General features: G+C 59.8%; 1 protein-coding gene across 2 annotated transcripts in view; it reads right to left on the bottom strand.

Annotated features, from left to right (window-relative positions):
- The window catches only part of NOTCH1 (notch receptor 1), a 42,370-nt gene that overhangs the window by 9,250 nt on the left and 10,113 nt on the right, over positions 1 to 23,007 (bottom strand). Inside the window, exons 3-25 of one of the 2 annotated variants that reach the window (XM_063175051.1) lie at positions 15,074 to 15,336; positions 13,978 to 14,316; positions 11,090 to 11,212; positions 10,720 to 10,953; positions 10,477 to 10,632; positions 10,183 to 10,368; positions 9,657 to 9,770; positions 8,896 to 9,009; positions 7,694 to 7,927; positions 7,241 to 7,351; positions 6,378 to 6,570; positions 6,001 to 6,146; positions 5,353 to 5,466; positions 4,388 to 4,507; positions 4,004 to 4,156; positions 3,373 to 3,601; positions 3,040 to 3,241; positions 2,785 to 2,938; positions 2,359 to 2,543; positions 2,081 to 2,213; positions 1,517 to 1,774; positions 1,304 to 1,416; positions 288 to 859 (exon numbers count right to left, since the gene is read on the bottom strand). In XM_063175051.1, coding sequence (XP_063031121.1) covers positions 288 to 859; positions 1,304 to 1,416; positions 1,517 to 1,774; positions 2,081 to 2,213; positions 2,359 to 2,543; positions 2,785 to 2,938; positions 3,040 to 3,241; positions 3,373 to 3,601; positions 4,004 to 4,156; positions 4,388 to 4,507; positions 5,353 to 5,466; positions 6,001 to 6,146; positions 6,378 to 6,570; positions 7,241 to 7,351; positions 7,694 to 7,927; positions 8,896 to 9,009; positions 9,657 to 9,770; positions 10,183 to 10,368; positions 10,477 to 10,632; positions 10,720 to 10,953; positions 11,090 to 11,212; positions 13,978 to 14,316; positions 15,074 to 15,336 — 4,446 coding nt within the window. The remainder of the gene's footprint in view (positions 1 to 287; positions 860 to 1,303; positions 1,417 to 1,516; positions 1,775 to 2,080; positions 2,214 to 2,358; positions 2,544 to 2,784; positions 2,939 to 3,039; positions 3,242 to 3,372; positions 3,602 to 4,003; positions 4,157 to 4,387; positions 4,508 to 5,352; positions 5,467 to 6,000; positions 6,147 to 6,377; positions 6,571 to 7,240; positions 7,352 to 7,693; positions 7,928 to 8,895; positions 9,010 to 9,656; positions 9,771 to 10,182; positions 10,369 to 10,476; positions 10,633 to 10,719; positions 10,954 to 11,089; positions 11,213 to 13,977; positions 14,317 to 15,073; positions 15,337 to 23,007) is intronic. The other variant, XM_063175053.1, reaches the window with a different exon arrangement.

Raw genomic sequence — 23,007 nt, 5'->3', positions numbered from 1 at the left:
GTTGGAGAAAATCACTTTTGTGGAGTGATACAAGAAAGGACAGGGAAGCCATCTGCAATGAGTCAAACCCAGAGAGCTTCCAAGTAGATGTAAACTCAGAAGGACCACAGGGAGATGTGATGATTGCTTGAGCTGCAGCCACACAGGCAGCAGAACAGAATGTTGGGAACGAACAGCAGCCCCGAGTCTAGGAGTTTTACCAGATACAATCAGAACAACCAGAGGGTCACCAGAGATGCTGACCCCGATGGGCTTCAAAACAAGAAGGTTCTAAAGAAGCCACTTACTTGCACTGCCCCTCGTACTTCTGGCAGTCAAACCCATCGTAGAGGCAGCCAGCATTATTGCACTGAGAGTCACACTTGCCATCGTTGAAGTACTTCCAGCACTGCAGGGACTGGGAGCAGTTCTTCCAGGGGTCGTTGAAGTTGAGGGAGCAGTCGCCCCCGTCCCAGCCGCAGGCGTGGTTGTTGCACTTCCCGTCGCAGATCTTGTTGCCGGCGTAGCCCGCGCACACGGCGATCTCGCACTTCTCCTCGATCTTGGGCGGGATGATGTCCTGCCCGATGCCGCCCTGGAAGTCGAAGTCCAGGATGTGGCAGTTGAGGCCGTTGAAGTTGGCGGGGCAGTTGCAGCGGTAGTAGGGGGAGGCATCGCCGGAGAACTCGCAGGTGCCGCCGTTGTAGCAGGGGTTGGAGGTGCAGGGGCTGCTGGCCGGGTACTGGCACTCGGGGCCCGTGAAGGCCGGCGTGCACATGCACTTGGAGCTCTTGTGGATGGAGATGCAGGTGCCCCCGTTCAGGCAGTGCAGGTTCCCGCAGGTGCGGGAGTCGTTCTCGCAGGTGGCGCCCACGAATCCCTGGGGAGGGCACAGCAAGGAGGGAGTCAGAGGCAGCGACGCTGGGCTATGAGCAGCATTAACACACGTGTGTTCTGGGAAATTAAAACCCACCCTCTAAAACTGGTGATGGGCAAGAATAATCTTGTATGTAGAGCTTGTTAGAGCATCCCCTCAAAATAAAGGGAGCTCTTCTCCACAGCTGCCTGTCCCACTTTGTGTGGTGCAAATAACACAAATCACACTCCAACCTGTTCTACCTTCAGGCCTGAGCCATCTTCTCCTTAACTCATTTCCAGCATCCTTGCAAGCATGGAGGGTGCACATTTATGGATGCACCAACAGCAAAGCATCCTCCCACTCATGCCTATCCCAGCTGGGGAAGCCTCAGGGACTAAACTGGCCTCTTGACCACCGCTCATGCCCACACTCATTCCCTCCTCCTGGAGAGGAGCAGGCACCTACCGGGGGGCACTTGCAGATGAAGCCCCGGCCAGTGTTGCTGGCAACAGCACAGGTTCCCCCATTCCTGCAGGGTTTGCCCTTGCAGCCGTCCACCACGGTGTCACAGCGACGGCCTGCGAGGGAGAGGAGCGTGTGAGGAGCAGAGGAAGGCGTGCCTGGGGGGGCTGGGGGCTGCAGGCTGGGCCCTGGGAGCACAGGGGATGCAGGGCTCACCTGCATAGCCAGGTCTGCACTCGCATTTGTAGTCGTTGACCCGCTGCACGCAGTTCTGGGTGCCGCGGGCGTCGCAGGGGTTGGACAGGCACTCGTTGACATCTCCCTCGCAGCGCTCCCCTACAAAGCCAGGGGGGCAGATGCAGCTGTAGCCACCTACCCGATCCTTGCACTTGCCATTGTTAAAGCACTTGGGCCCCAGGGTGACAGGATCAAAGAAAGGGCTGCAGTCATCCACATTGATCTCACAGTGCACCCCTAGAGAGAGGGGGGAACAACCCACACAGCTCATCAAACAGTATCGGGGGGCCTGCTGCTCCCTTGTGTCAGCCTGCCCTGCCCAGGGGCTGAGCCTGACCACGTCAGTGGCAGCCTGAGCCACCTCTGGGGCAGAAGGGACACGGCACCACGTGGCCAAGGCCCGTGGCCTTGATGGCTAAGCCCACGAGCAAACACAAACCTCGCCCGCTGCGTTTGCGGCCGCCAGCCCGGGCAGCTAATGAGCAGAATCCAAGGATATCTGCACTCAACCCACTAATGCCCCAGCCTGGGGAATTAATTTACCTTGAGTTCCTCGGGGGCAGGAGCATTTGTAGGTATTGATGAGATCGATGCAAGTTCCTCCATTCTGGCATGGGTGAGACAAGCATTCATTGATCTCCTCTGAGCAGTTAATTCCATGATAACCAGCCACACACTGCAAGGAGGAAAGAGAGGAACTATCAGAGAGGAGCACAGCCAGCACCCAAATCTCCAACTTGGTAAAGGGGCATCACACAAGGGCAGCAGAAAAATAGTAACTGAGGCTTTTCCCCTGGAAATTCCTGCCCCGAGGCACCCACCTCGCAGGAGTAGCCTCCCAGGTAATCTGTGCAGGTGGCTCCATTCTGGCAGGGGTTGGGGGAGCATTCATCCACCTGCTCCTCGCAGTAGCTGCCGGTGTAGCCGGCTTGGCAGCGGCAGAAGTGAGTGTTGCCAGTGTCAACACAGAGCCCCGAGTTCCTGCAGAGGTGTGCCACATCGATACCTGCCAGGGAGAGCAGAGTGAGATGCAGGGACCTTGGTGACACCCACACACCACAGGGCCATGTCCCGGCCACACACATCCCACAGGAAATGACAGCCTTGGGGGTGCATTGCTAAAGCAACCCTCGAGATTGCTGTCCCAAAGATCCTCACCATGAGAACTGGGCACATCCCTGCTCAGTGCCCAGCACAGGGGACACCTGGCACCCCAGCCTGGCCCTGTACACAGGGCAGGGCCTTACCTTGCTGCTTAGCAGCCACCTCGCAGGACACGCTGGGGACGTCGCAGTAGAGGCCTGTCCAGCCACTGTTGCACTCACAGTGGTACAGGTTGCTGGTCTGCCAGCACTTGCCTCCGTTTTTGCAGGGCGAGGAGTCACACCAACGCACCAGGTTCTGGGGGAGCAGAGCAAGGCAGGAGGGTGAGGACCCAGCAGGGAGTGGAGACCGCAGTGACCCCCAGATCCCCACAGCAGCGCCCACCCCAGGTGCTGTACCTGGCAGTTGAGGCCGGTGTAGCCCTGGGGACAGGTGCACTTGTACGTGCCGTAGCTGTCCTGGCACGTGCCCCCGTTCAGGCACGGCTTGGAGTCACACTCGTTGATGTTGTGCTCGCAGTAGCTGCCCGTGAAGCCGGGCAGGCAGACACAGGTGAAGGTGTTGATGCCATCCACACATGTGCCACCGTTGAAGCAGGAGCTGGGGACACAGACGCCGCACCCCAGTGAGCCACAGCTGGTCGTGCCCCATGCAAAGGGTCCCCACACCAACCCCAGGGCTGTGGGGCAGCACAGGCACCTCAGCCCCGTGTCCCAGCTCCAGGGCTGTACCTCTCTGTGCAGTCAGGGGTGTTGTTCTCGCAGTGGATGCCGCTGAAGCCGGAGGGGCAGGTGCAGGTGTAGCTGTTGACGCAGTCGGTGCAGTTGGCCCCGTTCTTGCAGGGGTTGCTGGCGCACTCATTGATGTCCTCCTCGCACTTGGGCCCACGGAAACCAGCCAGGCACTCACAGAAGAAGGTGCCAATGCCATCGGAGCAGGAGCCACCATTGTGGCATGGATCTGGAGAGGAGCGATGTGCACGTGAAGATGTGATGGGTCCAGCAGTAGTGCTGCAGCCCAGCCTGGGAACTGCCCCACAGCACTGTCCCCATACCCATTCCCTGGCCATGTGGAGATATGGGATGGGAATGAGCCCCTGGACTGGGCAGAAGCCACACCAACCCCTCCAGGAGACTGGGCACAAGGAGAACCCATGGCACACACTGTCCCCCAGCCTCCTTCCTCCTGCTTTGGACTGACACAGCTCAACAGGGACATGCCTGAAGTGGCCCAAAAGCCAAGCAGGGCTCGCAGCACAGCCCAGGCCACAGTGGCAGCCAGAGCTGGTCCATACATGGAGAATCCCAGCCCCAGGAAGGGTGATGAGGCCCAGGCTGGGCTGGGGGCAGCCCCTGCTCTTACTGGGCTTGCAGTCGTCGATGTCGGTGTCGCAGTTGCGGCCGGAGAAGCCGGTGCGGCAGGCGCAGCGATAGCTGCCGTTGGTGTTCTGGCACGTGGCCCCATTCCTGCAGGGGCTCTTCACACACTCATTGATGTCAATCTCACAGGTCTGACCTGGGGACACAGCAGAACAGGGATTGTGTGGGCTGGGGGTGCTGGTGAAAGCCCCAGGGGTGACAATGACATCCTGGGCAATGCTCACACCGAGGCAGAAGCCAAGGGATGCAGGCAATGGTTGTGTCCCATCCACCCAGCTGAGCCATGGGGCAGGTCAGGACCCTCCCCAGGGCCGGGGTCCCTGAGGGGAGGGGGGAATTCTAACCCCCAAAAGGGCCATGTCCATACCTTGCCAGCCAGGGGGGCAGCTGCAGGAGAAGCTCTTGTAGTCCTCTGACTCCTGGCACTCGCCACCGTTCTTGCAGGGGCTGCCAGCACAGGGGGCCAGCACATCCTCACAGGTGGCTCCTGCACAGGCACAAGCACCTGCTGACACCCTCCAAAAGGACAGGTGGCCCAAGACCCTGCTCTCCCTGTCCCCTGCCCTGCTGCCAGTCTGGGCAAGGTTCTGCACTTCCCCAGCACCCCAGGGCAGCCCAGATGGGGCTGTCTCCTCCATTTTGGTCACCCATGACCCTGAACCCCCACAAACTTTTATGCCCTGGCTATCTGGGCTGCATGACAGCGCTGCACACTTCCTTTGGCAGGGAAGTGCTGCTCAGGGTGTCTTTTCCCCCTTGCTCTCCCTCCCCCCTTCCCTCTGCGCTGCTTTTCCTGTTTACATCCAGCCAAGGGACACGTTCCCTCCGAACCCTTATCTTCCCTGTCAGCCAATATCTCCTGAACTGGCCTTTGCTATTTTCCAGAGCCTTCCCCTCCCTGCCTGCCCAGTCCTGTCCCCCCCCAGGGGTTTCTATGGCCACTGCAGAGGGCAGGAAACAGCTCACGGCTTCCTGCGATTGTGCAGGGCTGGCGGGCGGAAGCGCGGGGCCGGCAAACAGGAATCGGCTCAGCAGAATCCCCCCGGCCCCTCGGCCTCGCAGCGCCCCTGCCAGCACGGGCACCGTGGCTGGGGAGCGTCACTGGGGCAGCCCCTGGGTGCTGCTGCCACCCTCCAGGAGGAGGAGGAGGAAGAGGAGGAAGGGAGGAAGCTCCTGCAAATTTCCTCTGGCTATGCGGTGGAGAGGCTGCGGTCAGGGCAGAGTGAGGGAAGCCTTCATGCCCAGTCCCAGCTCGCTGCACGTGCTGGGGACCAGTTTGGTGTCACACGTGAAGCAGAAGCTCCACGGGGCTGTGGTGGGTGCTCCCCTCACCTGTGTAGGGCAGGAGGCAGTTGCAGGTGTAGCCAGCAACGTCATCAATGCACGTGCCCTGGTTCAGGCACGGGTTGGAGGCACATTCGTTGATATTGGTCTGGCAGTTGGGGCCTGTGTTGAGAAAAGCAGACACACGTGGCTGTGATGGAGGTGTGCTGGTGGCAGGGGGCTGAGGGCACAGTGGGGACACGGTGGCAATGACAACAGCACACCCACTGCCCTGGGAAAGCCTGCTGTGCTCAGCTCCAGCCCTGAACTCTGCTGAAGGTCTCCAGGAGGGCTGCACTGCCGCAGCTCCCAGCCACACCTGGGGCTCCACTGTCCCCAAAATGAAGCCTCCAGTCCACCTGACACCATGGAACACCCACCCACAGCTTCCACCAGGCCTCAGTGTGGGGAAAACATGGCAGCATCCCTAGCTGCACCCTTAGAATCATGGAATCACAGACTTGTTAATGCTGAAAAAGCCCTCTAGGATCACCAAGTCCAACCATTAACCAGCATCACTATGTTCCACATCCACACCCCTTTTGAACACTTCCAGTCATGATGACTCCACCACTTCCCTGGGCAGCTTGCTCCAGCGCCTGACCACCATTTCCAGGAAGAAATTTTTCAGAATATCCAACCTAACCCCCCACTTACCGCTGAAGCCCTCCCTGCAGGTGCAGATGTAGCCACTGGTCATGTCCTTGCAGGTGCCACCGTTCATGCAGGGGTTGGATTCACACTCGTTGTTGTTAATGTCACAGTTTGTTCCACTCCAGCCAGGGTCACAGTCACACTTGTAGCTTTGGGAAAAAATTGGGGCATAAAGAGCTGGTCCATCCCAGCCCTCTAGGCTGCACCAGCCATCATTTATCCAGCAAATCCTGTCCCTCCAGGGAAATAGCCCATGGCACTGGCTCAGAGCATGGACAAGCACCAACTAGGGACAGATGCTTGCCCTCCTCTAACCCTGATTTTGTGGGGTCCCTTTGGTCCCTGCAGCCCCCCAGCAGCCCCTGCACTCTCCAGCCTACCCATTCAGCCCATCGTGGCATTTCCCGTGGATGCAGGGGTTGCTGTTGCACTCATTCACTTCAGACAGGCACTTGGGGTCGTGGAAGCCCTCGGGGCAGAGGCAGGTGAAGCCATTGATGCCATCCTTGCAGGTGCCCCCGTTGTGGCAGGGGTTGCTGGCACACTCATCGATGTTGATGTTGCACATGCGCCCTGGCAAAGGGGGAGCAAGGAGCAGTGACCCCATGAGCATGAACGGCACGGCCTGGGGAGTGCACCCACCAGGCATTCCCCCCTCCAGCCACCCAGGGAGTGTCTGCTGGAGGCTGGGATCTCAGGACACACTCTGCTGGCTGCCCTGCACAAAGGGTGACTTCACACCCTGCATCTCCTGCCTTCATTAAATGGGACTGGGAAGAGGCTGCTCTGGCCCAGGAGGGAACAGCGAAGGGAGGAGGTTTCAGCCTGTAACCCGGGGAGGAGGTTTCAGCCTGTAACCCTACCTGCCATGGCTGACAAAGCCAGGCTTTATTTCAGCTCCCGGCGGGCCCGAGGACAAGGGGCCGCGCGAGCGGGGAGCGGCGGGGGCTGCTCCCATCAAAGCCCTCCACCATTTCCAGCAGCCATCAAACAAACCAGTTGGACAAGGCAGCAACCTGATACCCATGGGAGTGGGCGCAGCAGGAGTCGAATTCGCAGCACCAGACACCCCTTTGATTTCGGACTGAGCCGGGGTCACCCTCCTGAACAAGCAGGAGCGCCGGAGGGTGTAAAACCTCCTACAAGCGGGATGGCAGCATCCCCCCTCCTTATTCCACCCTTGTCCTGGTTTTGTGAGGCACCAGCAGCTGCAGGTCCCAAGGGAGTGAGGCCCTGCTCTCACCTGTGTACCCCGGCTCGCAGGTGCACTCATAGCCATTGATCTTGTCGATGCACTTGCCATAGTCACAGGGGTTGCTGGCACAATCATCCAGGTTGATCTCACAGTTGGGGCCTGGGGAGGAGAGGGGGGTTGTTAGGGGGTCCCCAAGAGGAGAGGAGTGTCATTAGGAGGTCCCCAGACCCATCAAAGCAGTGAAATGAACCCAGCTGGCACCAGCTGCCACCGCCGCCCCACAACAAAGCGCCTCCGCCACGGGCAGCTCCCGGCTGGGGCGCGGTTCCTGCCTGAGCCGGGCACCAAACTGGGAGAACTCGCCCTCACCTGGGATGCCCCCGGCTGGCCCTGGCACCAGAGTGGCTGCTGGTGGTGGCCCAGGGCCAACCTGCCCGAGGAAGAGGACGGGAGTGGGATGCTGCACCAGCACTGCCGATCCAGGGGTTCCCTCCTGCTCACCTGTGGTCCCTTTGAGGCAGATGCAGTTGTAGGCGTTGTTCCTGTCCTGGCAGGTGCCCCCATTTTTGCAGGGCTGGCTCTGGCACTCGTTGATGTTGATGTCGCAGCGGTGGCCGGTGTAGCCGGGCTGGCAGAGGCAGGTGAAGGAGGCGATGCCGTCCTTGCAGGTGCCGTAGTGGCACGGGTCAGGGTCACACTCATCGATGTCGATCTCGCAGTGAGCACCTGTGAAACCTGCCGGCAGCAGGAGAGACACGGGGTGAGGGTGGGGGACACGGGGTGAGGGTGGGGGACACGGGGTGAGGGTGGGGGACACTCCTTCCCACCCTCTCCAGGTGTGAGTTAGCACACTGGGGTGTCTTTACCTGCCCCACTGTGATTGCTGGGAGTGGGGTGCAGGCAGGGAGCACCCCGATGTGCTGCTGGGGGGGCTGCTCAGCCCCCAGCCCTGGGGCTTTGTCCCGGGGTGCACAATGCCCTGCATTAAAGCAGCCTGGGCTGCAAGCAGGGCCCCGCGCTCGTCCCAGCACGCACGGGGGGGCTGGCTGCAAGCACCCCCCAATAATAACCCCCCCGGCAGCTCCTATTCTCCTGGCCAGCTCCCTCCCCACCGGGTTTGGGGGTGGAGAGCCGAGGACAAAGTACAGCTTTGACTAGACCCCGCCAAGCCCACATAGCAGCTTTTCATCGGGGCTTGGCATTAGCAAGACACTAATTAGAGGCCATTCAGCTGGAAGATTTCTGGCGGGAGCTGCTCCACAAAAGAGCCACTGTTTGCCACCAGGGCTCAAGTCATCATTTTGTGCAACTGCTCCTTGGGTTTCGGTCGGCCAGCCCCCAACGGCCCTGCACCTTGCATGCCCATAGAGGCAGCTTTATTCCTTCCTTCCTGCCTTCCCCCTCGCTGCGGGCGGGAGCACGGTGGGACGGCGGCTGCGGGGCCACACCTAAGGAGTGCCAGGCTCCACACACCTGGCTCCAGAGCCAGCAGGCTCCAGAGCTCGACTTGTTCTGCCAACAGCAGGGAAAGGGACATTCTGCCCTGCTGTCACATCAGCAGGGACCAGCCTCACTGATGGATGGCTTGGGGACACCTGCCACAGCAGGTGCTTGCAGAGGCGGGCACTAAATGATTTGTCCATGTGGTTTTATAGCACATCACGGAGCAGGTGATCCCCACAGCCCCCCCAGCATCCCCTCACCTTCAGTGCACTCGCAGCTGTAGGTGTTGGGGCCATCCACGCACTTGGCACCGTTCTTGCAGGGGGTGCTGGCACACTCGTCGATGTCAAACTGGCACAGGTGCCCGTTGAAGCCTGGAACGGAGGGAGAAATCACATCCCTGCATACGGCTGGGCCCGCCAGGCTCCCCTCCCCACCAGGATCCCGTCCTGTCAGCCTCCCCTCCAGTCATCCTCCCCTCCTGTCAGCCTCCCCTCCCTGCTCCCGCATCCCGGCCGGGGCGCAGGGTTTCCATGGGGACGGCTGCTGGGGGCCCTGAATGCGGGGCTGCGACCCACCATTGAGAGCATCTTATTTACATCTCTAGAGGAGCAAAGTCTCTGAACTTCAAAACCTCCTTTCACAGATTAACCGTCTCCCCATTCTCTGCTCCACCCCGTGACTTTGACACCGCATTCAAAGCCGCTGGCGCGGCCCCCCCCAGCCCCCAGCCCTCCTTCCCAAAGAGGGGCCTTTTCAAGTGCAAAGCCGTGGGGTTTAATCCTCATTCCCCTCTCCCATGGGCGGGAGCTGGAGCCGCATGGCCTGCACGGGGCTCAGCCCCTCATCCCAATTGGAGAAGCTCCCTCCGAACACCAAGAGGTGCTCGCTACGCTCTCCCCATTTCGGAGGGCTATGAAATTTAAGGAGCCCGTTCTTGGCTTGATCCAGGATGCATCCTGGCTTTGTTCCCACCACGGGGGCAGTGGGATGGCAGCTGGCAGGGGGAGGGTGCCCGTACCAGTGGGGCACTCGCAGTGGAACTCGTTGATCTTGTCCAGGCAGTTGCCGTTGTGCAGGCAGGGGCTGCTGGCGCACTCGTCCGTGTTGATCTCGCAGTAAACCCCCTCGTACCCTGCCGAGAGACCCAGCACTGTCAGCACCCTGGCACGGGGCTGGCAGAGCCCCACTACGGGTGAGTTACACCTGGGCACATCTAGTCCTCCCATCTTTAAAAAGCAGCTCAGGAGCTGTTCCATGCGTGGTGGGATTTGATGCACAAGCTGCTCCTTGGATCAACAGGTTTTGGCTCAATCCAAGCCAAGGTTGGCAAGAGGAGGAGTTCAGTGTAGGGCTGGTGGTGCCCAAATCTCACTTCTTGTGCCCCCACCACACAACCTTTACTGAGCTCTTTGTTTCCAGTGCTGTCCCCAGGCACACAGGAGATGTCGACCCAACCCTGCACCAAGCTGAAGCTCAGGGCACTCAAAGCCCACCCACTGCCCACCCCCAGCACCAAGGCTGATTGCACAGGGCTGCCCACACACCGGGCATGCAGATGCACTGGAACTCCCCAATCTGGTCCAGGCAGGTGGCATCATTCTGGCAGGGGTTGGAGAGGCACTCATTGACATCGATCTCACAGCGAGGGCCTGAGTAGCCCTGCAGACACTGGCACTGGAAGGACCCTTGAGTGTTGATGCACTTTCCTGCGTGCTCACACGGGTTGGCTCCTGTAAAACACAAGCACAGCTCTCAGGACTGCTCCTGGCTGTCCCCCTCTGGGGACACTCCTTCCCACCCTCACGCCTGTCACGCTGCTGTCCCCCATGTGAGCTCACCCAGCGAGCACTCGTCCACGTCCTGGTTGCAGGCTGGCCCCATGTACCCCGAAGGACACGTGCAGATGGCTTTGCCATTGACGGGGTTGGTGTCACAGTTGGAGCCCTCGTTGCAGGGGTTGCTGATGCAGGCATCATCCAGGTGGCACAGCAAACCTGGGCACCCAAAGGCACGTCAAGGACGACGGGCACCGAGGAGCCAGGGGACACGCGGGGCAGGGGACAGGGGGGGACAGGGCTGACCTGTGCGGCCGTGGGGGCACTCGCAGTAGAAGGAGGCCACGCGGTCGTGGCAGGTGGCGCCGTGGAAGCAGGCGGCCATGGCGCAGTCGTCGATGTTCTCGCTGCAGTCCTCGCCCGTCCAGCCGTTGACGCAGACGCAGTTGTAGCCGCCGTGGTTGTTGTGGCAGGTGCCGCCGTTCTGGCAGGCGTTGGGCATCAGCTGGCACTCGTCCACGTCCTCAGTGCAGTACTGACCTGCCAGGGGACAGGGAGCCTGCTTGGAGCTGGCACTGACCACTCCCGATGTGAAGCAGGACGGCTCTGCCCACACTGTGCCCATCATCCCCGTGCTCCCAGCCCAGCCCTGTGCCAGCCCCGTTCCTGGCATTACCTGTCCACTCAGGTGGGCACTGGCAGTTGTAGGTGTTGACGCCATCCACGCAGGTGCCCCCATTCTTGCAGTTGTTGCCTGGGCAGTCGTTGATGTTCTCCTCACAGTTCTGACCCGTGAACCCTGCGCAGAGGAGACACCTGCCATGATGCCAGCTCACTCACTGGCTGTGTCACCATCGTGCCCCTCACTACCCCCTCTCCAGCAGGTTCATTATCAGGTGCTGAGCGTGTGCCAAGTGGCTCTGAGCACCTGCCTGGTTTGATCTTCATCCCCATTCTGCCTCTGCTGCCAGAGCCTCCAGCCCCGGAGACTGCCCTGAGCAGCGGAGGATCTGACTCCACACAAGCCAGAACGAAGCAGGGCTGCTCCCACGAAGGCTTGTGGCACCCAGTGCTGAATCACCAGTGTTTAATTTCACTTGTAAAGAGCCTCAGCAGCAGCGCTTGCCCCTGAGGGGGATCCAATCCCTGCCAGGGCGAGCCTGCGTCCCACACGGCGCTGGGTTCATCCCAGCCCACCTCCTGCTTGGGTTTGTTATCACCTCCAGCTGATAGCATGGAAACCCTGCCGCCCTCAGCCTCTGCAGCAGGAGCACAGCAGCCAGGCCCTCCTCAGGACATCTGCCAAGCCACCTCCGACTGACATTTGTGTTAAAAGCTTCATTTACTGTACAACCCTCAAAGCTCTTGACCCAGCGGCTTGTGGTTTGGGGTGGCAATGGCAGCCCACAGTGTCAGTGTCCATCTGCAGCTCCTTCAGACTCCTCAGGGTGTTCTGCAGGTCCAGACCAGGCTGCTCCCCACCCAGGTCACCTGCACAGGTAAGGACCAGGTGCCCAGGCTCATCCTCTGGGGGAGCCCAGACCCTGGCCCAGTTGGGAGCTTTCCCCTCACTCTCTCCACATTTTCCTCTCCCCATCTCCATCACATGGGGTGCAGCCACAGCTTTTTATGATTGCAGATAACATTGATCTGCACCTCATTTTTAAGCAGTGGGGCCGAGCCTGAGCACCCATAGCTCCCAATGTCCCAGATACCAGGATTAACTCATTTTGAACCATCCAAATGAGTAATTAGCACGGCAATTACTTTAAACTCAGGGTTACATTCTGCAGCGATGGCACGATAAAACAGCCAAGATTAGTTTAACTTGCAGAAACCCGGTACAGCCAGGCCTCTCCAGGAATGAAAAGGGGACATTGTTCCACGTTTGCTGTGCCACATACCAGCATATCAATCACCCCCTTATCACAGGCAGCAGCCCCCTGCCCCTCTGCTGCCTGCAGCTCCTGCATTGTGTGTGACGGAGGAGCTGCTGAGGGACCTGAGCAGGGGCTGTGCCAGCCCACGGGAGGTGAAGCAGCTCCTGCAGGATGCAAATCTCCCCTGGGAGCACCCACGGAGCCGCAGCTGGGTGTGACAGTGCTGGGCTGTGCCCCGGGCTGTGCCTCACCCCGCCGTGCTCAGGGAAAGTGCCTCGTCAGCAGAAGGGCAGGGCAGGGCAGCACAGCTCCTCCTGCACCTCCTCTGGCAGCTCCACCTGCCCATCCCTGCGGGACAGGGCTCCCAGCTGCCCCAAAGGACAAGGAGCATCGCTCGTCCTGGAAGGAAAGGTTTGCTTCCTGGCACTGCTGGCTCATCAGCCCCACACCTCCCTGTCCCCAAGGACAGGAGCTCTGCTCCAGCCTGGGTGAGCTCTGGTGGGGTGAGGCAGGAGACCCTGCAGGGCCCTGTCTGTGCTGGATGGTTGATGAGATTGCTGAGGCACTGCACACAAAAGCTTTGGGAAGGGCGTGGAACCTCTGAACCTGTGTCAGACATCAGGACAAGATCCCCCAGAGAGCTCACAGGGATCACTCATCTGCCCCAACCCAGGCTGGGTGTGGGTGCCTGTGCCATCTGGGAGACCCCATGCCCACCCTGATGCCACGTCCCCAGCAGGGACGGGGCAGGAGCTCAGGGAGGGAGGCTGGAGCTCCCCATGGCAATGCCCAGCAATGCAGAGCAGAGAAACCACCCAAGCCTCACCCTGCTCTGGCCACTGCAGGGCTATGGGTGACCAGAGGATCAAACCAACCCCACAAGAGGCTCCTCAGGCACCACAGTGCTGCCCACAGCTTCCTCCCCAGGGACAGGGCGGTGCATCCCCTGCACAGCTGGCCAGTGTGGCTGGCTGGGGTGAGGACAGCCCTTATCCCAGGAAACACAACCTGGTCTGAGCGTGGCTCTGGGCTGAAACTCCACTTTCATTTCTCCAGCACACACCCAGGGACAGGGGAAGCATGGAGCTGCCCAGTCCCTTCTGCTCCCTGCCCTTACTGCACTGCAGGCCGACTGTCTGAGGGCAGAAGTGAAAGGGCTTGCTGGGGTCAGGCAGCCCTTTCACAGCTGCTGCTCTTCTCTGGGGTTTGCAGGGTGCCAAGATCCCTTCCAGGGCACTGAGCTCCCAGGACAGTCCCCACAGGCCCCTCCACAGGAGCTCTCCATGCCAGAGGCTGCAATCCTGCTCCAGAGCTTGCCAGAGGGAGCAGCAGCGAGCACAGAGAGGGTCTTCCTTCCCCAGCTCCGATAGCACTCGGAAACTTTCCAAAATAGCCATTCCGGGCTAATTATTCCAGTCTGGAAGTGGATTGAGCTAAAGCGGAAAAAGGCACTCTTATTCTGGAATATGAGCATCCGCACAGGGGCCTCTGCTCAAACAGTTGCTTTGGAAGAGCTATTTTGGTGAAGCACAAAGTACATAAAGCCCCCAGATGAACTCTCCTCCTCGGGCATCGCTGCCCAACGTCTTCCCTAAAGCACAACCAGAGGGTTCTGCCTCTCCCAGACGGGAAATCCAGGCACCACTCATTTAGGGTGGACTGCCCCACGCCCTCCCCTCCGTACCTGGCAGGCAGGTGCAGTCGTAGGTGGTGTCCCCGATCTGGCGGCAGGTGCCCCCGTTCTGGCAGGGCGAGGGGTTGCAGGGCACGTAGAGGTGCTCGCAGTTCTGCCCCGTGTAGGCTGGCTTGCAGGAGCACTGGTAGGTGCCCACCTCGTTGGTGCAGCTGCCCCCGTTCTTGCAGACGGGCGGCGAGATGTTGCACTCGTTGACGTCCTGCTTGCAGTTGGCGCCGTGGAAGCCGGCGGTGCAGCGGCAGATGTAGTGCGCCTCGAAGGGCACGCACTGGCCCCCGTTGGCACACGGGTTGGAGGCACAGGGGTCGGCCTGCTGGCAGGTTTTGCCTGGGGAGGGCAGGGAGGGAGGGTGAGGATGCAAACAGCAGCTCAGCTTTGGTGGCAGCTACCTACACCGAGGCGCAGACCTGCAGCTGGGACTGGTTGTGCCTGATCGCCCCACCTCGAACCACCACTGGGCAGCAGGGTCGCAGTTCCCTCAGCTGCCATCCACCCACCCTAAAAAGCTCTGCAGTCTGCCCACCCTCAACCAGCTTTGCACACTACCCTGCCCACCTCTCCAAAGCCAAAATCACAGGCAGCTCTCCATCCCTGTGGCACCTCTTGGTGCCAGTGATCTAACACCAGGGTGCAGACCTGGATCTGGGATTGGCTGTACCTGATCCCCCCCACTTCAAACCGCCACCCCCTAGATCTAGGACTGGTTGTACCTGATCCCCCTACCTCAAACCCCCATCCTCCAGATCTGGAATTGGTTGTACCTCATCTCCCCGCTGTGCAGTAGGGTCGCAGTTCCCTCAACTGCCACCCCCAACCAGCTTTGCAGACCACCCTGCCCACCTCCCCAAAGCCAAAATCACAGGCAGCTCTGCATCCCTGCGGCAGCTCTTGGTGCCAGTGATCTACACCGGGGTGCAGACCTGGCTGCCATCTACTCACCCCAACCATCTTTGCAGTCCATCCACTCCTAACCAGCTTCACCCGCCTCCCCCAACCCAAACTCAGGGGCAGCTCTCCGCCCCTCCCCTGCTGGGGTGGCAGCCCACCCCTCCCTGCCCAGCCGTGCCCCCGGGTGCCCCCTGACCTGACCATCCGGGCGGGCAGCGGCACTTGTACTCGCTGAGGGTGAGCAGGTCGCAGGTGCCGCCGTTGCGGCAGGGGCTGCTGAGGCAGGCGTTGTCGCGGGGCGTCAGGCACAGCTCGTCGGTGAAGCCCAGGCGGCAGGCGCAGCTGTAATCCACCGTGCTGCCGCGCACCAGCGCCGTGCAGGTGCCCGCGTTCTTGCAGGGGGAGCTCAGGCACGGGTTGGGCAGCTGGCACCGCTCGCCCACGTAGGCACCGCCGCACCTGGCAGGGGTGAGGTGAGACATCAGCGGGACGGCTCTGAACGCCCCGAGGGCGCCGTGAGCCCCGGGGACCGGCCCAGCCACATCCAGGCTCTGCCCTGGCCGCTCCAGGCTGGGAAGGGGAGGATGAAAGGTGCAGGGAACAAAGGCGGCCCCCATGGAGGGGCCTGTGCTGACTTGCAGAACCGCAGCCGTCCTGCGCCTCATCTCCCTCCCCTCCCTGCTCAACGGGGAAACTGAGGCACAAGGGACGAGAGGAGCATCCCCATACCCACACCAAATCCACAGGGACAGCCCTGCTCCCTGCCCACGCTGGAGTCTCTGCTGCACCAGGGTTATTTTTATCCTCCCTCCCTCCTAAATCACTCAAACACAATTAAGCAGGGGCTCAGCACTGGCTGGCAACAGGTGGGATGCGTTCCTGCTCCTCCAAGTCAGCTGAGAGCTGCCCCAAAGGCAAACCCTGCACGAGGAGGGTGAGAGGCTCTGGCTGCTGCATCCCTCTGCGTGGGGGCCCTGAGGGAAGAACCGCTGATGCCACCACCAGCTTCACCATCTGTCACCACTGGCCCCCTGGGCTGGAGCTGGCACCAGAGATGTGCCCTGATGGCAAACCCCACCAGCCATCCTGGTGGACCTGGGCAGGATGTGTGGCTGGCAGGACCCTGCAGAGTGGGCAGGATGAGGATGAGGAGCAAAGCTGTGCACCTGACGCAAAAAAAGGCACAAATGGCCCTGCCTGGGGGTGAGGCAACCCCAGGTGGGGAAGGTGACACCACCTGGGGGTCCCCGGGCGCTGTGACGGGTCAGGCTCAGGGCACCACGAGCTCACACCTGTTGCCATCAGACCTGGTGGGACATCACATTCCCGAGCCTCCTGCACGCCTCCAAGGCTCCTGTGGCACGGGGGCGGGCAGGGCGGTCCCAGAGGATGCTGCAGAGCACAGCAGTCACCTGCAACCCCCAGAGCCAGCCCGTGGGGCTCCTCTGGTGAGGCACACCCAGCAATCCCCACCCTCAGCCACCCCAGCCCGGGGCCACAGCGCTCTGCCGGCGGCGCGACCACGTTCCAGCCCCGCTCCCCCTCTCTCTCCTCCTACTTTTTTTTTTTTTTCTTTTCCCCTTCTTTTTTTTTTTTTTTTTTTTTTTTTTTTTTTTCTAACCCAATTCTGATTGCATTGTCGGGGGATTGTGTGAGAGAATTTGTCAGGATTCGGAGACATTTTGAGTTAATGAGACGGCATTATCCAGGCCAAATGAAAAAGAAAATGTGTATAATAATAAATCAGGGCATCTGCTCGGCACACAAAGGGCGGCGGGGAGCAGGTGTGCATCCTAATGAGGCTCAGCAGCTGCCGGCGCCCGCGGACGGGCGGACGGACGGACGGACGGACGGTGCCCGGCCGCTTCTGGGTGGCTGCGCGGGGAATGCGGAGCTCTGGGGCCGCCTGAGAAGGGCCCTTTGTGCGGGACAGGGACGGGAACAGGAGCGGGCACAGGCACAGGCACAGGCACGCCGCTGGGCTGTGCAGCCAGCGGGGAAAAGCGCCCCTGTGCCGCCCCGCACACGCTTCATTCCTTAAATCAATCCCCCCGCGATGTGCGGGGCTGGGGGAGAGAGGAGCGGCACGGGAGGGTGCGATGGGAGGGAAAGGAGGGGGAAAAAGGGGATAAGGAGAGTGGGGGGGGAAAAAGAGGGAATGAGGAGAGGGGGAAGAAAAGGGGGGAAAATGGGGGAAAAAATGGGGGGAGAAGGGGGGAATGAGGAGAGGGGAAAGAAAAGGGCAATAAGGAGAGTGGAGGGGGAAAAAAGGGGAATGGGGAGAGGGGGAAGAAAAGGGGGGAATAAGAAGAGGGGGAAGAAAATAGGGGAATGAGGAGAGGGGGGAAAAAAGAGGGGAACGAGGAGAGGGGGAAGAAAAGAGGGGGAAGAGGGGAATGAGGAGAGGGGGAAAAAAAGGGGAATGAGGAGAGGGGGAAGAAAAGGGGAATGAGGATGGGGGAAGAAAAGAGGGAATGAGGATAGGGGGAAAAAAAGTTGATGCTGGACAAAGAGGTGCAGTGGCAGCGCGGGAAGCGCTGGGCGCGGCGGTGCCACCACGGGACAGGGACACGGAGATGCTGCAGGACCAGAGGGGATGCTCAGGGACCAGAGGGGATGCTCGGCGTCCCAGGACAAGGCAGGAGGCCGGGGGGGCTCTCTGGAATTGGGGTTCCTGCGCTGTGAGGTCGGGGAGAGGGGCACACAGCCCAACGCCCTCCCACTGAATTAATTTTCAGACTGATTCCAATTCCAGCGCAGGCAAGGGGGGGCTGAACACATGGATGGGAAACCAAAGTAAATCCCAGCCTGAACCTGGGCGTGGTTATTAGCCAGGAGGTTAATTGGTGATGGGAAGAACCCTGAGGGACAGGGATGCCCCTGCCTGAAGGCACAGGGTGGGTAGGGGACAGTGGCACTGCCCGGGCTGGGGACAGTGGCAGTGCTCAGGATGGGGACAGTGGCAGTGCCAGGGCTGGGGACAGTGGCAGTGCTCAGGATGGGGACAGTGGCACTGCCTGGGCTGCCAACAGTGGCACTGCCCGGGTTGGGGACAGTGGCTCAGGATGGGGACAGTGGCAGTGCCAGGGTTGGGGACAGTGGCAGTGCCCGGGTTGGGGACAGTGGCACTGCTCAGGTTGGGGGCTGCCTCACTCCTGGCAAGGCTGCTCAGGGGCTTTCCAGGCTTGTGCTTCAGGAAACCCCTCAAGTTTCATGGAGTTCATAGATTATTTTAAAATTAACTTCTATTTGTTTAAGAGCTGATTCATGGTCACAATCAGCTCCAGGAGCGAGGAGGGTGCAGCAGATGGCAGGGAAGAGTTCAGCCTGGAAGGGCTGAGATGGGCACAGATGGCCATCAAGTCCAGGGTACACTCACACTCCGTATCTCTCCTCCCAAAAGGGACATTCCCAGCAAATCTTCAGGAAAAATCACCACAGCACAGGCACCTTCCAATCCAGCAGTCACTGCTCCAACCCAGGGAGGATTTCTGTCATTCCACATGGGGCTCTGCAGCACAGACCCTCTGATGTGCCCAGCAACTCCCAGCCTCACACACCCACTGCACACACAGCTCCCAGCACAGGAACCTCCCAAATCTCTCCATGGTTTCTGAATCATCTTGGTTTCTTTGTGCCCAAGACATCCTCCTCCCTCTCCACACCACTCCTGCAACAGCAGCTCTGGGACAAGCAGGGGAGAGCACATTCCCAGCTGTGGATGGAGCCACCACAGGATGAATTTCACTGTTCCCTCCTCTCATGGGTCCCAGAGCTCACACAGACAGACTGGAGCTGCATTTCAAAGCCCAGCGACCTCAGCAGATTCAGAGAGTCCTGGCTGCAGAGCAGAGCCTGGAGACAAGTCTCACATGCAAAGCAAGAGATCAAACACCAGGTGAAGAACCAGGGCAACCCAAGCTGTAGTTATTCTCCAACTTCTCCAGCTCTGGAAAGGCTGGATTCAGCAGAGCTAAGTTCAACCCCCAGCTATGCTACAACCACCCATTTCTCCAGGGACTAAAAACCTCTCCTAAAGCTCAGCCCAAGGAGCTGAGCTTTATTTTCTGCAAAAGACACAAGGTGGTGTCAGGTGAGCAGACGTGGAGGATGCGACGTCCCCGCGGGCTCAGCCAGGTGAAGATCACCCTGCGGTTTTTTTCCTTTGGCATTTCCCAAGCCAGGGCTACCCAAAGCCAACCCCGAGCAGCTCATGGAAATTAGCATAGGAGACATTAAAGCTCGGCTTTAATTACAGCTGTACCTGCTGGCAGAGGACAGGGCGGGTGCTGCAGGATCAAAACAGCTCAGGAGGGCCATTAGGAAGCAGCTTGGAGGCACTGAAATGTGGCCAAGCTGCCCGGGGTCCTGAGGAGCCTCTGTGAAAGCCTCAGCCAGGCTGGTGTGGTCACAGTCCCAGCTCCAGGCATGACAAGCACCCCGTTCCCAAACCAGGCAGGAATGGCTAAAAATACCCCAGTGTCTCCCTCATTGTTTCCATTGACTCATTAACGTGCTGAGGAGGCATCAAAGGCTCCATTTTAGCCACTGATGGAAGTTAACTGCATCTCCATCCCCATCCCCATCCCAATCCCCATCCCTGTGATGGCCAATCTCTGCTCCAACAAGCAATCCCCCCTCTCCCAGCACCATTCCAGCAGAAAATCTCACACCTCTGCACTTCTGGGGTGTTTTCCACCACGGGAGCAGCAGCCAGTCCCCAGCCCTGTGCATGAGGGTGCTCCCTGCAGGGTGAGCACACTGATTTACACTGCCCTGGGTGTCTGGGGCTGGCCATCCCAGTGGTGTTTTTTGTTTCTGGGGGTCAGGCAGAGGCTGGGAGCTGGATTCCCACAGCACCAGGCTGGGATGTGTCTTCCCCCTCGGAATGAGCATCCGAGTGCAAACTGTGGCGAGGGGGGACAAGATTAATAATGCGCTGAGCTGCCGGCCATAAATCCGCATGATTCACGGCCAGAGTGAAGGGTGATGGAGAAGGCCTTGTCCAAGGTCAGACAGCAGTCCCTGGGGACAGCCTGGGAACAGCAGCAGCAGCCCTGAATTCCCACTCTGCTCCCAGCACCAAGCCTGGGCCAAATCTGGATCTGCTCAGCACGGGCACGTGCATTTGTTGTGTCTGCTGCACATCCTTGAGTCACAACCAGAGGCCCAAGGCTGCAGCTATTCCAGCGAGGCTCCAGGAGAGCTCGGCGGATCAGAAATCCAAAGAGTGAGCTTGAATGAATGAGCTGCAGGAGTATCACAGCCAGCTGCTGCCTCAGCCCTGCTCCACACCTCTGCTCACTAACACAGCTCCCAGCATCTCTGCCGGAGCTGAGGTGCCCATCCCAGCCCCCCAGCCTGTGTTTTCTGCTCTGGGTGCTCCCTGTGAGTGGCTCTGGTGCTGCCAGCCCTCTGCTGGCTCTCTGTTGCTCAAGGCTTTTGCTCCAAACCACCAGCAACAGGTTTTGTCCGTGCGCAGCAATGCGGGCACTGAAAGCATCCCGAGGCAGATGTTTCTGTGACCCCTGACCCAAGACTAATGTTTTCCTCTGTGACTGAGCTGCCATCTGCCACAGGCAGCACAGATGACACCCGGCCAGCACAGCTCCTGCACGGCAGCACGGGGGCTTTGTTCACATCGGGATGCACAGCCCTGCACGAGCACAGCCCAGGGCCATGGTGTGTCCCAGGGGTGTCCGGGATGTGGCATCACCCCCCAGCTCACACCATCACTGCCCTCCTGCCAGGACACAGCCTGTTCTCCCAAGGGACACCGAGACAGTGGCAGGGCTGGAGGCAAAACCCACTCTGGGCTTACAGTGTACAAAAAATCCCAACAAGCAAAGTGGAAACCAGGTGTAAGCAGGAGATGCACGGGCTGTCCCCCATGCCCGTCCTTTGGAGGGGGAGGTTCAAGGGACAGCCCCGCACTGCAGGAAGGGACAGGGGGCTGGTGGGGACCCCCATCCTGGCCCCACACCCAGGCTGCCTCTTATCTGCTCTGCTATCACCCAACCTCTTCCTCACCCTCAGCTGCTGGAAGCACCAACGGCCATGGCTGTTCTCCCCAAGGTCTGAGCAGCGTGGGAAAGCTGAGCAGGGCAGGCTCAGCTCTTTACTTGAGCACCATTTTGGGGGCACTCGAGACTGATGGGACCAGGACAATCCCTGGTGCTGGGTGCAGGGTCTCCCATCATGGGGAGAAGCCCTCTCCCCAACAGGCTGGGCTGGGGGATGCCATTCTCTGCTCCCAGAGCCTCAGGCAGAGCCACGCCAGCACAGAGAAGGTTCAGGAGCACAGCTGTGACCTTGAGTGGTGCAGAGGGTCCCCCCGTGGGACCTTCACACCCCCAGAGCCCCGTGCAGCAGCAAACGTGCTGCGTGACCTGGGGGTGGCTGTGCCAGCGTGCTCGGGACCCCGTGGAGTGCAAGACACTCAGATTTCACATGTTTGCAGGCAACATCTGAGGGAAGGAGAACCAACCCTGAGAAGAGCCTCCCTTGGCTGCACAGGAGCCCAGAGGCAGCGCAGGCTGCCCCAGGTGCAGAGCAGGGACACAGCCCTGCAGCTCTTGGGGTAACCGTCACCCCCGGGCTGGCACTGCAACCACAGCCCCACAGCCCCCCCTGGGCCCCACAGCTGCACAGCCCAGGCAGCCACACGCAGGAGCCACCTTTCCAGCTGTGCCAGGGGCTCCCTGCCTGGCACAGCCTGGCAGCAGCGCCCAGCTGAAGTCACACCCTTTCCCCTGAGACACGTCCGCTCACTGCCAGCCCAGGGAGCCCTGAGCTCCCCTGGCTGCAGCCTGACCAGAGGAAAGGCCAGTGCTTGGGGATGTGAGAGAAGAAACCCGCTTCTCACTCCAGCTTATTCCACTCATTCTCGTTCCACCGCCTCCCCAAGGACCCCTCCCGTGATGCATGGAGCAGCAGGTGCATTCTGTGGTCCCCAGGATGGCTCCCTGCCCTGGAAACAGCCTGCTGGCACAGGAGCACACTCTGGAGCCAGGGGAAGGCAGGAGAACAATCCTGCTGGGGAATCAGAGCTCAGCACCCTGCCCTCTGCCCCATCCTCCTCGCCCGGCATCACCAGGGGCACACGGATAGAAACTGGTGCAGGGAGATGAGGAACACTTTGGGTGCTGCCCTGACCTCCCTGGAGCACGTGGGGCTGCGGATGCTCCCTGTTCCCAGGGGCTGGGGGGCTGCTTGAGCCCCCCGTGGCTCCACAGCTCACCTGCAGCTTTGCTTGGTGGTTCCTGGCACCAAAGGCTTCACCAGAGCTGCCAGGAGAGCCAGGGCATGGAGGCAGAGCTGCCCTCACCCATGTGGGGCACCCTAAATGGCCGATGCATCCCAAAGCTGCCCTGGCACCAGCACAGCCCCACAGAAACCTCCACAGCAGCCACGACGGAGCTCCCAGTACCAAAACCCAGCTCAACACATAAGTGGTGGTTTTTAAAGAAGTCTCATCCAGGTCCTGCTTTATTAAACACTCTGGGACACCAGCCTGGGAAAAAAGCAGAGTTTCACACAGGGAGGTGGTTGGCAAAGCAGCAGGTTACTCCAAGTGACACCAGGTTAATAAAGCAAGAGCAGATCTCCATTCTTGTTTAATTAAAAAAGCAAACTGCAATCCCAAGTCTTTGATGTGTTTTTTTTTTTTTTCTTTCTCTTGTTCCATTTCATTTTTGACCTAGCCCAAGTCATCTAATTGAGATTTTAAGATCCAGACTTTCATCTGGAGAGAAACTAAAGGAATTCCCAAAGCTGGATATACTCGTGGACAGGAGCGGGGAAGAAACATGCTAGAGCCCTGTTCCTCCTCTGGAGGAAAAAAATGCCTTTGTTTCTTAAGCAGACATTAGTCAGGACAGTTTGGGAATCAAAGTTCCCATTGTAATGAAAAACAATATAATCCCATTACTAAGCAGAGTGGTCAGGCCATTCAGGGGTGGTAACTGGCTACCTGGGAAGGAGCTGCCTTTCAATGCAGCTTCATTCACAACAAACATGAAAGATGTCGAAGGAAGAGCCCAAGACAAAACTCGCCCCATTCCCACCCTCAACAATGGCTGCTGTGAAATATTTGTTTTCCCCAGTGGATGTGTTTTATATCCTCTGCAC

The sequence above is a fragment of the Melospiza melodia genome, chromosome 22, assembly GCF_035770615.1.
Source record: "Melospiza melodia melodia isolate bMelMel2 chromosome 22, bMelMel2.pri, whole genome shotgun sequence".
NCBI classification, from domain to species: domain Eukaryota; kingdom Metazoa; phylum Chordata; class Aves; order Passeriformes; family Passerellidae; genus Melospiza; species Melospiza melodia.
This window is presented reverse-complemented; position numbering and strand designations above follow the sequence as displayed.